The sequence below is a fragment of the Gopherus flavomarginatus genome, chromosome 3, assembly GCF_025201925.1.
Source record: "Gopherus flavomarginatus isolate rGopFla2 chromosome 3, rGopFla2.mat.asm, whole genome shotgun sequence".
NCBI lineage: Eukaryota > Metazoa > Chordata > Testudines > Testudinidae > Gopherus > Gopherus flavomarginatus.
Genome location: NC_066619.1, coordinates 61,178,423 through 61,193,646, shown reverse-complemented (window position 1 = coordinate 61,193,646; position 15,224 = coordinate 61,178,423). Strand labels below are relative to the sequence as shown.

At 43.5% G+C, this 15,224-nt stretch overlaps 2 protein-coding genes across 4 annotated transcripts in view; one reads left to right on the top strand and one right to left on the bottom strand.

The window, feature by feature from the left end:
• SLF1 (SMC5-SMC6 complex localization factor 1) overlaps window positions 1-15,224 on the bottom strand; it is a 79,890-nt gene that overhangs the window by 27,639 nt on the left and 37,027 nt on the right. For all 3 annotated transcript variants that reach the window (XM_050943869.1, XM_050943870.1, XM_050943871.1), the window contains 2 exons: window positions 13,351-13,488; window positions 12,419-12,584 (listed from right to left, as the gene is read on the bottom strand). In XM_050943869.1, the coding sequence (XP_050799826.1) occupies window positions 12,419-12,584; window positions 13,351-13,488 (304 nt within the window). The remainder of the gene's footprint in view (window positions 1-12,418; window positions 12,585-13,350; window positions 13,489-15,224) is intronic.
• Window positions 1-15,224, top strand: part of MCTP1 (multiple C2 and transmembrane domain containing 1) — a 543,194-nt gene that overhangs the window by 525,038 nt on the left and 2,932 nt on the right. The gene's annotated exons all lie outside the window — the stretch shown is intronic.

Below are 15,224 nucleotides of genomic sequence, written 5' to 3'. Positions count from 1 at the left end.
GTAAATGATATACTTATGTACCAACCTGAATTAAACTGATTACCAATACAGGAAGCTATTTGAGTATAGAATATTTATATTAATGGGAAAATAATTACACAGTGCTCCAGCATTTCCCTCAACCAACTCAGGAAGACAAGAATCATTGTCTCGCCAAAACTTGTTTTGAAGAAGTAACTATTTAAGTTAAAGCCTCTCTAAGAATTATTTAATATTAAAAAAAAAACTTTTGCAAACTAAAAAACGTTTGTATAAAAGCATAGGAGTGCTTGGACTTTTTGGAGGCAGAATTGGGTTTCCTGTTAAACCCTAATGAAACTGAAAACACTCTCAGAAAATGGACTGAACAGAGAGCTAAAACACTAAATTTAAAGATGTTCTAAGACTCTCCTGTCAAAGACAAATGAAATATAACTGTCAAGAAAGAATTACAACCCCAATTGGTATATAATTAACAAAGTACATATTCTTAAAAAGATGCTCCTAAGGACAACCCATAAAGATACTGAACCAATGACAGGACCACAGCTAATTCTGATTCTAAACAAGCCTGAAGGTAGCATATTTTCCTACGATCTCATGGAAGTAGAAGTGTAAAAACTCCAAAGTGAGCACTGATCTCACATGCCCTCTCCTACCCTGCTCAACACAGCACTCAACACAACTCATTCTGTCCATCTCCACAAGCAAGCTACCACAGACAACTAAGAAAAACAAAGAAGACACAAAGACACCAACCTAAGGAAAACCTGCCCACAAACTTCAACATGGATTCACAAGAGAAAGTTACTGAAGGTATATCTCTACACTGCAGCATAAGCCTGGGCTCAGATTCAGGCTTAAGCCCAGCCCCCTCTTCCTCTGTATACAAATCTCTCAGACTTGGTTTTGGACCTAGGGTCCTAGGACCTTGTGGGATGGAGGGTCCAAGTCCCAGTCAAGCCAAGACCCAAGGTTCAAGCCCTATTGCTCTGCACTGTAGATGCACCCCACCCTCCTGAGTCGACTCCTAGGAGTCTGACATACATAGCCCACAATACTATAGGCCAACTTTCCTTGTACTCTCTATTACAAGATTTGCCAAATACTGCAGGGAAACAGAAGCAACCTTCCTTGGTGTAGTGCAGCAGCTCGGTGAGTCAGCATTTAACCCATCTATTGCCTTCTGAACAGCAAGCTGCAAAAACACCAGACCCTTCGGTGTTCACAAAGATGACTGCACAGCAGCTTCACAGTGATCGAAGTGCATCTAGATTTTGGTAAATCTCTGGTATGAAGCCAGCTAAACAATGGACTTTAGTGAGTAAGAGTACCTGGAATGACCACACATAGCAGCAAATAGCAAAGAAGCTCGCAGCTTTGCAAATTTACCGGACCAGTGACCAATGCAGGGAGTGGATTAAGCAGCTCAAGACTGAGAACAGGAAAACCAGGGACCTGAACTGCATCTTGGGCAACTTGCCGACAAGCCTGTTTTATGAGGAATTTGATCGGGTGCTGGGCACTGTACTGAGTGCAGAGTCAACAGTGGTGTATGATGACCTGCTCAGCCCTGCTGGCCCCCGATTCCAGCATGGGAGCTGACAAAAGCTAGAATCAGGCACAAGTGAGGACATTGAAGTGACTTCATCGCTGAAACCAGTCTCAAGCAAGGCTTTGCAGAAGGTGTAGCAGCACATCGTTGGGGCCATACTTGGAGGAGCTTTTTGATAATTCCCTGAAGAACAGCCTGTCATACAGCCTGCCATAGACATGAAAGGGACAGAAGCCATCCCAGAGCCTGGTAAGTTTCTGGCTCCATTTTAAGTTCATTAATATAGGAATGGAAGGGATTTCTATTCTATGAATCAATGCAAAAAATATTATAAGCCTGGGCTAGTAGCATGAATCTGCCAATGGTGGCTTGGCTCCCTCTCCTCCCCACCAAATTGAGTTCAAAGTGGCAACTGGGAAACTCAAACAGTAAAAAACACCTTGAAAGTGAATTTTTACTGAAAAGGCACAGATTTTTGCCAATAACAACCTTACATTGTCATGCTTGTAATTATGCCGCTCTGTAATACTCAGTGGTGTAACAAACTGCTTGGAGACAGTTAGCTGTGTTGCAAGGAGGTAGACATGTGTTCCATTTACAAATCTAGTTATTTTAGTTAAAGGTGGTTCATGCAGTCCACAGATGAATCATTTGTCCCAAATATGAAAGGGGTGTTTGAAATTTTGTTCAGAAATGTGCCAGATGTCAGGGGCGTGGGGAAGAAAGAGAGAGGTTAGGAGGATGGCTGTGGAGTCCTGTGTATTTCTGTGCAATCATAACAGGCTAAGCTAGCACAGCATCATGTTGATTCCCTCATGAATTCTGACCCAGTCCCAGGTACTGATAGTTGCAATATGTTCCTGGAGCAGAAACTCCAGATAGGTATTCACATTTCAGGGAAGGGCATATTTTCCAGGGATACCTCAGTAGCTGATCAGCCTACTCTACTCATAGATAAGCTGTTCACTCCCTATATGTTTGAATACTTCAGCTGCAAACACTGATAGTTTCCCACCAGCAGCTTGGAATAACATCTCCCTTTGCCAATTGGGCACCACAGAAAAAACAGTTACCTACTGTGACATTCTGTACCTCGGGGGGACACTCTGCACCACCATGTTTATCCTTATAATATGATTGCGTGGTATCCAGTGCAAGTTTGTCATGTTGGGTGTCTTCAGAAGGCTCATGATGCACGGAGCATTGTTGGTATAGTAATTGTTATAGTAATGTTATAGGTTGTAATTTCATGTATATTAGTTATGAGGCTGAAAATGTGTCCTCATGGCTTAAAACAAGCCCAGGCAAAACTCTCCAAGAGCAGAGGGGCAGTTCACACCCCATCAGGGCATGTATGGGACAAACCCAGCCCAGCCTCACAGGAACAAAGGACACTGGCCTAGGCAGCAACAAAGAATCTGTTGGACTCTGAGTGAATCACTCCCCCCTTCCTTTGGTCAGTTTGGGACTGCGATGAGGTAATGCTCACTTGACTCTGAAGTGGGGAGGGGACAAAGCCAAGAGGGAAGAAAGAACATGATAAAAGGGAGAGATGTTTGCCATACTCTTCCTCTCTCTTCCATCTACATCTACAGACACCACACCAAGCGACTGAAGTGCTGATCAAAGGGGAAAGCCTGGCTGAAGAGGAAACAGCCAGCCTGGGCTGAGAAGCATTTAAGTTTGTAAGGGCATTGAAAGTGTTAAGATCAGCTTAGAATGTGCTTTGCTTTTATTTCATTTGACCAAATCCAGATGGTTATGCTTTGACTTAAAATCACTTAAAATCAATCTTTTATAGTTAATAAATTTGTTTATTCCAGCTGAAACAGTGTATTTGTTTTGAAGCATGTCAGACTCCCCTTGGGATAACAAGCCTGGTACATATCAATTTCTTTGTTAAATTGACAAACTCATATAAGCTTGCAGCATCCATGAAGACGCGACTCCAGGCATAACTAGACACGGCAAGACGGAGGTTCCAAGGGTTGTGTCTGGGACCAGAGATACTGGCTAGTGTCATTCGGTTGCACAATCCAAGGAGCAGCTTACATGCGAGGATTGAATGGACCCAGCAGATCATTGGTCCAGATAACACCAGGGTAATGTCACACCTACCTTTCATAACTGTTGTTCTTCGAGAGGTGTTGCTCATGTCCATTCCAAATAGGAAAGTTGGAAGGTTTTCCCCCGAGTGGTACCCGTCGGCTCGGCTGTGGATCCCCTGGAGTCGCGCCTTCATGGTGATGTATATAGGCCCCCGCCTACCCGCCGCCTCTTCAGTTCTTTCTTGCCAGATACTCCAACAGATTAGAGGCAGGTGAGTCTTGGAATGGACATAAGCAAAACATCTCAAAAAATGGTTATGAAAGGTATCTAATCATTTGTTGTTCTTTGAGTGATTGCTCATGTTGATTCCAAGGAATTGACTCCCAAGCAATCCCCTGGAGGAGGGATCGGAGTTGCAGACTGTAGAACAGCTCTACAAATGCAGCATCACCTCTAACCTGCTGTGTAATGGTGTAGTATGACACAAAAGTGTGAATAGATGAAAACGTCCCCAACCTGCAGCTACCCTGAATAGGGACCTGCGCCAGGAATGCTGCAGACTAAGCTTGCACTCTCCTGGAGTGAGCTGTTAATGCTGGGACTGGTTTCTTTGCTAAGACATAGCACGCCCTAATAAAAGCCATGATCCATGAATAAATCCTTTGGGATGACATTGGGAGCCCTTTCATTCACTCAGCAATTGCGATGAAGAGCTATGTCAACTTTCAAAACATCTTTGTCTGCTCAATGTAAAAGGCTAACACCTGTCTGACATCCAGAGAATGGAGCATGTGTTCTCAATTAGTGGCATGTGGCTTAGGGAAGAACGCTGGCAGAAAAAATATCCTGATTCGTGTGAAACTGCAAAGGCACCTTTTGGACAAAAGCTGGATGTAGCCGCAACTGCAACTTGTCTCTGTAAAACACAGTATAAAGGGGGCTCAGACATCAGGGCCTTGAGCTCAGATACCCTCCTAGCCGAAGTTACAGCCACGAGAAATGCCACCTTCCAAGAGAGGTAAAGGAGAGAGCATATCACTAGGGGCTCAAAAGGGAGGGTCCATCAGTCTCCAGAGCACCAGACTGAGATCCCACGGGGAAACTGGCTGTCTCACTTGAGGGTACAGTCTGTCTAGCCCCTTGAGGAAGCGGCCAACCCATAGGGTTAGCAAATACTGAACGACCCACTGAGCCTGGATTGAAAGCCAAAATCACGGCCAGGTGCACTCTTATTGACTATACCGACAGCCCCTGCTGCTTTAAGTGAAGTAAATAGTCCAGGATGAAGGGAATCAAGGATTGCAACGGAGCAGAGCTCTTCTGAAAAGACCAAATTGAAAAGCTCTTCCATTTAACCAGATAAGTGGCGTGAGTGGAAGGTTTTCTGCTTCCAAGGAGAACCTCACTAACCGAGTCTGAGCATGAAAGTTCTAACAGGTTCAGCCATGGAGTACCCCAAGGGTCGGTCCTGGGGCCGGTTTTGTTCAATATCTTCATTAATGATCTGGAGGATGGAGTGGCTTGCACTCTCAGCAAGTTTGCAGATGACACTAAACTGGGAGGAGTGGTAGATACACTGGAAGATAGGGATAGGATACAGAGGGACCTAGACAAATTAGAGGGCAGATGCGTCTGTAACCAGGGTCAGGGTGGGTTGACGGGGATGGAACGGGGCCCAGGCACCCACCATACGGGGATCCAGACACCAATGTAGGGAGTCGAGTGTGTGCTTTGGGACCGTGAGCACTATATCTAGGCTGTCATGGCCTGGTCGATAGGCTGATACCAACCACATCTGTAGAGGCCTGAGTCTTAGCCTGGTGTGTTGCACCAGGTAGTTACAGGACGCCATGTGACCCAGCAACCTGAGACACTGCCTTGCTGTGGTGGTGGGAATTTTGCAGAAGCTGGTAATCATGCTTGCTATAGCCAGGCGCTGGGCCTCCGGGAGGAAAGCCCTCGCTTGGTTTGCATCCAGGACTGCCCCGATGAACTCTATTGTTTGAGTAGGGGAGAGGACAGATTTGCTGACGGTCAGTATGATGCCCAAGTGACTGAACGTGTCCATGACCAGTTGTACTTGAGACCGGACTTCTTGGTGAGACTGGTCTTGTATAAGCCAGTTGTCAAGGTATGGGAAGACGTGCACATGGTGTCGGCGAAGCTAAGCTGCCACAACCGCCATGCACTTGGTAAAGATGCAAAGGGCTGTGCACAAGCCGAACGGGAGGGCTGTGAACTGATAGTGCATTTTGTTCACCGCAAAACGGAGGAAACATCTGTGAAGTGGAGTAACTGAAATGTTTCATATCAAGGGCGTCTTTCATATCAAGGGCGGCATACCAGTCTCCCAGACCCAGTGAGAAAATAATTGTGACTAAGGAGACGATGCGGAACTTCGGGTTGACAATGTGCTTGTTGAGCTCCCTGAGGCCCAAAATGGGTCTTAGGCCTCCCTTTGCCTTGGGGACAAGGAAATAACGGGAGTAGAAACCCTTGCCCCTGAGCTCCTGAGGCACTTCCGCCACTGCCCCAGGGCAAGGAGGGATTGTACCTCCTGGACGAGGAGCTGCTCGTGAGAAGGATCTCTGAAGAGGGACGGGAAAGGAGGGTGGGAGGGAATGGAAATGGATAGACTATCCCATCTGCACCGTGCGGAGGACCCAACGGTCCAATGTAATACGGGACCAGGCACGGCAGAAATGGGATGGATGGTTCAGAAAGGGATAAATTGTCCACGGTATGAGCTGGTAGTCTGTCCTCGAGCGCACCTTCAAAATGGCTGCTTAGGGCCCAGAGGTGGCTTGGATTGTCTTTGACCCCGTCTGAAGGGGGGACGTGATGGTCTACGTCGAGAGTACCTGCTTCTCCGACGGGAGAAGTCCTGCCTGGGCCTAGGTGGGAAGGGACATTATTGGATGGTCTGGGGCTTAAACGACTTTCTTTGGGTAGCCGGGGTATGCATGCCAAGGATTTAATAGTGTTTCTTGTGTCCTTTAAGGTATGCAGGCGGAAATCGGTTTGCTCTGCAAACAGGCCCTGACCATCAAAGGGGACATCTTGGATGGTGTGCTGCACGTCAGGCAGAAGTCCCGAAGACTGGAGCCAGGTGTTCCACCGCATGGCGATGCCGGATGCCAGAGTGCGTGCAGCCGCATCCGCAGCATGGAGGGAACCCTGAAGAGAGGTTTGAGCTACCAATTTGCCCTCCTCAGCAATGGCCCCCAATTCCATACGAGCCTCTGCTGGGCGAAGGTCTTGAAACTTAAGGACCGCAGACCAGGAATTAAAATTGTATCTACTGAGGATCGCAAGCTGGTTCGCGATCTGTAGCAAGTGACCAGCAGTAGAACAAAAAAAACTTTTATTCCGAAAAGGTCCAGCCTTTTGGCATCCTTTGATATGGGAGCGGGCCCTTGTTGGCCTTGTCTTTCTTTTGTGTTCACCGAGTTCACCACAAGCAAGAATGAGGTGGGGTGGGTGAAAAGGTATTCATATCCCCTGGTGGGGACAAAATATTTTCTTTCCACCCCTTTGGCTGTGGGGGGGAAAATAGCGGCCAGGGTTTGCCAGAGGGTTTTGGCATTGGTTTGAATAGTTTTATTCATGGGGAGGGCCACCCTAGAAGGCCCTTCCGAGCTTAAAATGTCCACCATAGGATCCTCCTCCTTCACAACCTCCTCACCTTGAAGGTTCATATTTAGGGCTACGCACCTAAGCAGTTCTTGAAAGACTCTAAAGTCCATTGGAGGTGGACCAGACGTGGACATGCGTGCCACAGCCTCATCAGGAGAGGACAAAGACGACTCCACCAGGAGAGCCAGGTCAGAGGTGGCCCCTTGGTCAGCTGTGGATAGCTCTTCCTGGGCGCATGGGGTAGCCCCTACCACGGGTGCTGAGTCCGCAGGTTGCTCTGTGTCTGGAGGGGGGTAGCTGAGGGTCACCTCAGGAGGCCAGGTGTCTGACCGTGATGATGGCCGGGCAACCAGGGAGGCCCCCTGGGCCTGATGATATGCCCAGGGGGTGCAAAATTGCCACTGGGTTTGCCAGTTAGGTGCCGGGGGGTCATGACAGAGGCTTCCCAGACCGACTGAGGAATGTCTGAAATCCCTGAAGCACTCTCTGATCTGCCGGAAGGGGATTTGAATCATGACGGCCGAGGAAGAGTGGTGTGCGAATGGAGCAAGGGGGGCACCGAGTCCCGTAGCAGACGAGAGTTATATGGAGATCGGCGTCGTAGAGCTGATCATGACTGTGACCAATACCACAATGAAGAGCAGTGCCGTGCCGAGAAGCGGTGCCACAAAGAGGATCGGTGACGAGTCGCTGGCCAGTGCCATAGTGACAGCCGGTGCGGGGATTGGCGCTCTGAACAGTGTTGGTCCAAACAGTGCCGTAAGGTTGCTGAATGTGACCTGGACCTCAAGCAGGACCACGTTCCAGCAGTTGACAGCGACCTTGAGCATCAACGGCTCCGAGGATCAGGGCTGCGGGACCAGCCCCGCAAGTCAATCCGGTGCCGAGAGTCAGATTGGTACCTGGAGCAGTGCCGGGACTCCAAATGACGCCAGGACTCAGAGCGATGTGGAGATGCTGGTCTGAGGGCTGACAGTCTGAACATTGCCGGTTTACCCTTGGACAGTACCAGGACTCAGGCCGGAGCTGATGCTTGGATCGGGTACACCAGTGCTGTCATTTCGATGAGCCCTCTGGCGGCCTCGAAGATATCTAGAGTGGAAGGGAATGTAACCTCTTCCACTTGCCTGGTCCCTTGCGCGGGGCTGGCATGAGAAGACCAGGGCCTAGCGCTCGTCAGGCTTAGAGGTCTGGTCCAAAGCTTACTCGGTCGTGGACTGCTCTTCATTATGCTTCGGGCATAATGGAAGGTCCTCTCAAGGCTTGCTTCTTTTGAGCAACTGGGGAGTGGGAACGGTGCCAGGGCGGGCATCTCTGGGGCCCGGGAAATCGTTGGTCCCGAGGCGAGTGTGGGATCTTCTACAGTGCTGTGGCCGGTACCGCTGGAGGAACACTGCGCACTGAGGTCCTGCGTCTTGAAAGGGACGCAAAGCAGACTCCATGAGAAGTTGTTTTAGTCGTATTTCCCTCTCTCTTCTTGTTCGGGGCTTGAACACTGTGCAGATATTGGACTTGTCAGCCTGACGGCCCTCCCCTAGAGACTTAAGGCAGGATTGTGGGGATCGCCCGTGGGCATGGGCTTGTTTCAAGAACCGCAGGGTTTGAAGCCCTGGGATGGCGTGACCCAGAGCCCCGCAAGGCAGCCGTTGAAAGGCGAAACTGCCCTCAACTACTGAACTATACTGAACACTACAGTAACACTTCACACTAAGATAACTATCAACAATTAACTAACAAAGGTAACTACTAAGAAAAAGCTAGAGATTAGTGGAGCACTTGAGAAACAAGAGACCACTGTTCCAACAACTGTCAAGGGCGGTAAGAAGGAACTGAAGTGGGGCCGAGCCGGTAGGGTCTTATATAAAACGCCATATTGGCACCACTCCAGGGAGCTCCCCAGCCGGCCCGATGGATAGCTGCTAGGAAAAAGTTTCCGACATCTCTGCACGCAGCACGTGCGCACACCTAACTGGAATTGATATGAGTAATCACTCGAAGTAGAACAAGGAGTAATGGTCTCAAGTTGCACTGAGGGAGGTTTAGGTTGGATATTAGGGAAAAAAAAAACTTTTTCACTAGGAGGTTGGTGAAGCACTGGAATGGGTTACCTAGGGAGGTGGTGGAATCCCCTTCCTTAGATGTTTTTAAGGTCAGGCTTGACAAAGTCCTGGCTGGGATGATTTAGTTGGGGATTGGTCCTGCTTTGGGGATTGGTCCTGCTTTGAGCAGGGAGTTGGACTAGATGACCTCCTGAGGTCCCTTCCAACCCTGATATTCTATGATTCTATGAAATATTTTCTTTGATTTTGTAGAGTTTAACTATGATTGCTTACTTCATATATCTATAAACTGGTTATTAATAACAACCAGACAGTTCTCACCAATCCTCCCCACACCCAAGTTTATGGAGAGAAGGGGAATTCTGCTCCCTATTTGCTAAGCTCAATGCTACAGAAACACTACAAATTTTCCTTCCGCATTTCTAAAACAAAGAAATTGAAAAGAGAGGCACAGCTAGCTATGTACCGATGGGGAGGATGTGCTCCTGTGGGTATTTCTTTTGAACTGATCTTTTCATCTATCTAGACAAAGTTTGGTACCCATGTTTTGCAGACAATAGCTCAAAACTGAAAGCACAGAAAGGGATAATAGTGAGCTTTGCACATATCAAGGAGCAAGTTATTCATACAAGATTAACAACAAAACATTTTTTCTAGACCTTTGTCAGGGTTCCTTCCCTACTCTGAACTTTAGGGTACAGATGTGGGGACCCACATGAAAGACCCCCAAGCTTATTTACCAGCTTAGGTTAACAGTAAGATACACCAAGCGTGTTCCAATCTTAGGGGAGAGCCACTTGGAACTCTGCCTTCCCCCAAATATTTCCCAAGTCCCTAACCCCCCCTTTCCTGGGCAGAATTGAGACTAATTCCTCCCCCCCAAGTCCTTACACCCCTTTTCCTGGGTAGGCTTAAGAGTATACCCTCACCAGTTAGTCCTGGTGAATACAGATCCAAAACCCTTGAATCTTCAAACAATGAAAAATCAATCTGGTTCTTAAAAGAAGGATTTTATTAAAAGGTAAAGTTTATCTCTGTAAAATCAGGATGGAAGTAACTTTACAGGGTAATCAGATTCAAAGAGCCCAGAGGAACCCTCTCTTGCCTTAGTTTCAAAGTTACAGCAAAACAGGGATAAACCTCCCTCTAGCAAAGGAACATTTACAAGTTGAGAAAACAAAGATAAAACTAACACGACTTGCCTAGCTGTTACTTACAAGTTTGAAATATGAGAGACTTGTGCAGAAAGATTTGGAGAACATAGATTAATGTCTGATCCCTCTTAGTCCCAAGAGCGAACACCACCAAAACAAAGAGCACAAACAAAAGACCCTCCCCATGATTTGAAAGTATCTTGTCTCCTTATTGGTCCTTTGGGTCAGGTGTCAGCCAAGTTACCTGAGCTTCTTAACCCTTTACAGGTAAAAGGATTTTGGTGCCTCTGGCCAGGAGGGATTTTATAGAATTGTATACAGGAGGGTTGTTACCCTTATGACAATCTTATTTTTGTTAAAAATGTAAAGCAAAGAAATTAAATGCACAGCTAAGGAATGAGGACTGTTTAAAAAAAACAAAGCGAAACATCACAAGACGGTAGCTTGTCAGGGAACAACATAATATAGTGGCATTTTAAGACCAGATTTCACATCTGCTGGGATGTTATACAATGTAGTGTATAAAATGAAAGTTGAACAGCAATGGGAACCTTATTTTTGTGGAAAAGGATAACTGATACTTTAGGTTTAAGTCTATTGCAGACTTCTGTGTATGTTTGATACTACAGTTCAGTCTTGTCAAAAGTTTTCTGTTTCTTTTTAATCCATACACCTTATACTGTAGTTTACTTGTCTACAAGTGAATATTGTACTTATGTAAGAAACAATACAATTCGCAACACTGTATAGTTTAAAAAGTTGGAACTTTTGAACAGAGGAAAGGGCACGATTGAAAAAAAGAAAGTAGGTACCTACATTTAAGCTCCAGAATTTACACTTAGGAACCTGAAAGAATGGTTTGATTTTCAAGTAGTATTGAATTCCCACTGAAAGTCAACTGGACAATTGCTTTCTTGGTGCTCAGAAAAAAACATCATGCCACTTGTTTAAGCTGGTAATATGGATTTAGAAACCTAAATCTAGGCACTTAAATATATGTATGTTTATGTATATATCTTGACCATGGATAAAGACAATACTTTATTTCTGCATGTCTTGTTTCGCCATCTCTCAAAAACAGTAGGTGGACTGGCTAGAATTAAAGTACCCTGAGCAAAGCTTTTAATGTGTTTAAACATCTCTGCCTTCTTCACACTCTACAAAACAATCAGGTAGTACATTGGAAATGTTTTTCTTTCCTTGTGATAGTGCTGAAAAGATGTGTTGCCTATATATTCTATACTTCCATAATAAATTTTTAAAGAACGGTGATGAGTTTGTACTTTTGTATGGGAACTGAATAGTCAAAGACACTTCAGAAAGGCTTTAGCAAGGGTAGGGGCAGGGGTGGTATAGAGGACAGTCAGTTTCAGTTCAGGTCATAGTCCTGCTGGCCAGCATGCCATGGATCAGCAGTTATGTTGTCTTCCATTCTCTTTGGAAGAAAAAGAACTAGAGAAGGCACCAAAGGAAATTCAAGGGATTGGAAAGAAAACTGGTGAGTTCATAGAAAAAGTTTCAGATTAAAAAAGGTGTATAAAACAACAAAACCCCATTTGTTTCATTAATTCTATCCTTCAGACAATTTTTACTGAATACAATTTTTTCTAAAAAGTACTTTTCATTGTAAAATAAGATAATTACCTCATTGGTTACAGTTTATTTGATAAGGCGTCCTAAACTTATGTCCCTACTGACTGTAGTAACACCTGCTGGAATATGAACATCTGAATGCAACCAGAAAACTATTCATGACTCCATTACATTTCCTCTTTACAGATCAATATATGAGAACCTTATAGAGCAGTTCATTTCCTTTTGTGGAGCAAAAGTCAGCATGCTTCACAACAAAGGACAGATGTAACAAGCAGCTTTGGTACTTGAACGTAGTTTCTCAGAAAGGAGTGAAGAAATAAATGCTTTAAAAAAAATACGTTGACCATTACTTTTTTTTTTTTTTTTAATAGAAAATGAATGTTACTTACATCATTTGTTTTGAATTTTTCTCTATAGGAATGTATGACCCAATCTACCAGAATATTTATATATTTGGTAAAAAGCAGAGAGGTTTCACTTCCCAACCAAAAGGTCTTCAGAAGAACTGTCTGTGGCATAACTTGCAGAAGCTGTGAATTGGCCCCTTCACATAATCTATACAAAAGAAAAAGTGAACAAAACCTAAAGCTTTATGCCAATTTGATTACTATAGTTACTAGACAGATAACACATCTCCTGTCAAAACATACAAAGATTTGGTAATTTTTAAGCACAGAAAGCTCATACGCTATTTTTTATGAGTAATATATGTGAAATAATGACAGCCAAAGTGAAAGAACTCAGATGTTGTGTTAATATTATATAAATACAATTACAGTTGGAACAAAAGGAATTTTTTTACTTTATAAGGCAATCATACATTCATCTATTCATTTACATTGATTAGGGAAGATGAGAGATAATACAAGTGCTTACAGATTAAAAAAAGACAACAACATGTATGTTGTATGTTCAAGGTTTTTCATATTAAGTATTTGTGAGACAATGAAAAAAAATCTAAGAACTGCAAAGCTAAAAACTCACCTCCTTATGAAACAAAATTAAACACCCATCCACACATGTAACATAGTGGGAAAATAATATGTAAAAAATTAGAAGTCTCCATACTAACATCCAGGCAGAATATTCTTTTAACATAATGAAAGCTAGTTATAAATAGGCAAAGCAATGAGAGATTTCAGAGGAAACATTTAGCAAGTGCATGGCCAAATTCTACTTTCAAACCTCTATGAGGACAGGATCGCATTTCAGAGACAGCGAGCATAGTAAAGACAGGGTACAATTCCATTGTAGATAGAGAAATAGTTTGAATTTTTTTAAACGGAAGAAGAAAGTAAAAGTATTCTCCCATAAAACTTACCTTCTGGTTAAAGCCTGTACTTCAGCTTTCACTAAATTAAAGAAAAACTTGAGTAACGTTTTGTGAACCACCCTCTGTTCATTTTTTTTTTCTGAAACAGAAACTGCATGACAAAAGCTTTTGCAGTAAAGGCAAGATCTGAAAAATAAAGTACCAGAAATTCTTTAAGTTTCAAATGATCTACTGACTAATCAATGCACGAGGCAATTCTGACATTTCAGTTGCAAATTTATTTAATTTATATAAATTTAAATATTTTAAATTTGCAACAACATACTTGTGAGGTTTTGTAAATGCAATCAAATCAGCATTTAAGAAATAATCATAATTAATAAAATGACAAAACATAGTGACCCCATTACCGGTGTCACACTTGAACATGAAAGTGAGAATAACTGAAGGATTCTTTAACTTGGTCAAAACTTGGCTCAGGATGAAACTTGGTATATACAATATAAATTTAGGAGGGACTCTCTCTATATCCAGATTAAAAACAAAAATGAAGAATGTTCATTATTTGCGTACAAAAGTTGAACTTCACCAGTGTACACAGGGCCAATGCAAGGCACTACTCATGTCAGTTCTATTCTGAAGACTTAAGCAGAATTTAAGTAATGCGTAAGCCTTGTGCTGGCCCAGTGCACAGAATGAGTTCTACCCAAATTAATTTTTACTTAAAGGACATTAACTTATGTTTCTTATATATCGTACGTAAATGTATATTTTCATACCAATACCACTAATGATTTAAGGTCAGATTTTCAGCAATATTTAAAATATATATTCTGCAGTGAACATGCCAGTAATTAGGTGTTTGATGTCATGTATTATTTTGGGGGAAAAAAAAGTTTTAATTAAAAGGTGCATGTTATAGTGTGAGGTAAATGATTGTTGCATTTAGCACATTTCCTTGTACACTGGAGGAGGAAGGGAATTCCCTGTGGAGGGGCAGAGTTCTTGTGTTTAGTAGAACATTTATAAAAAGGCTTTAATTCCAAAAGATTTCCTAGCACTTTGGAAACTACAACATGCGCCTGTAAACCTTTACTCACATGAGTAAGAGTTTCTATGATTAGATCCTATTTGCATATCATTTTAGCCACACCTTGATGAAACATCATAATTTAACAACATGATAAACTGTTTTAAGAGCAAGAGCAGAACATCTTCTCTAGTTTACATTTTTGGAGGAATTTGACATTGGCAGAGTAAGTACCCTTGATATATCCAGCACTGACTCATTTTGTATTTTTCTACAATTAATTCTTCTGCCAAAGGTCTGAAGAGCTCTATCAACAATTATATCTCCAAATCTCAGATATTTTTTAGCATCTGAACATTAATGGGTTTATTTCTTGTTTCTTTTTTTAATTAAAACTTTATTAGCTTAAGCTTCCTACATTGAATTGTATAAGTCACCTATTATCCCAATGTCCTAGGTCTGTTGATGTCATTATGAGTTTGAGTGCCTTCCTTCCCTCTTCAGGATGGTTTGACAATAAGCCTTCTGAGAACAGTGCTTTGCAAAGCATTCCTATACAAAATTATATAGATTCAATTTTTTCCCTCTTCAGTCACCCTGGAAACGTTACTACTGGCCATGAGCGAGTGGCTGTCTCAAGCCCTGCACATAACATATGGCTTTTAAATTCAAGGAATAGCCTCCTCGTCTTCATCCACCCACAAAAAAAAAATAAAAAAATTCACATATGAATCTCTTTTCTACCCATCATCAGAATAATCATTTTAGTTTTCAACTATTTTCTCTCTCTGTACTTGAAAGTATGGTGTATCAGCTTTGAAATGCTAGTATTAAATTATGTGACTGAGAGGCGGGAAAACATGAACACATCAAGGACTCCCTACAGAACCAG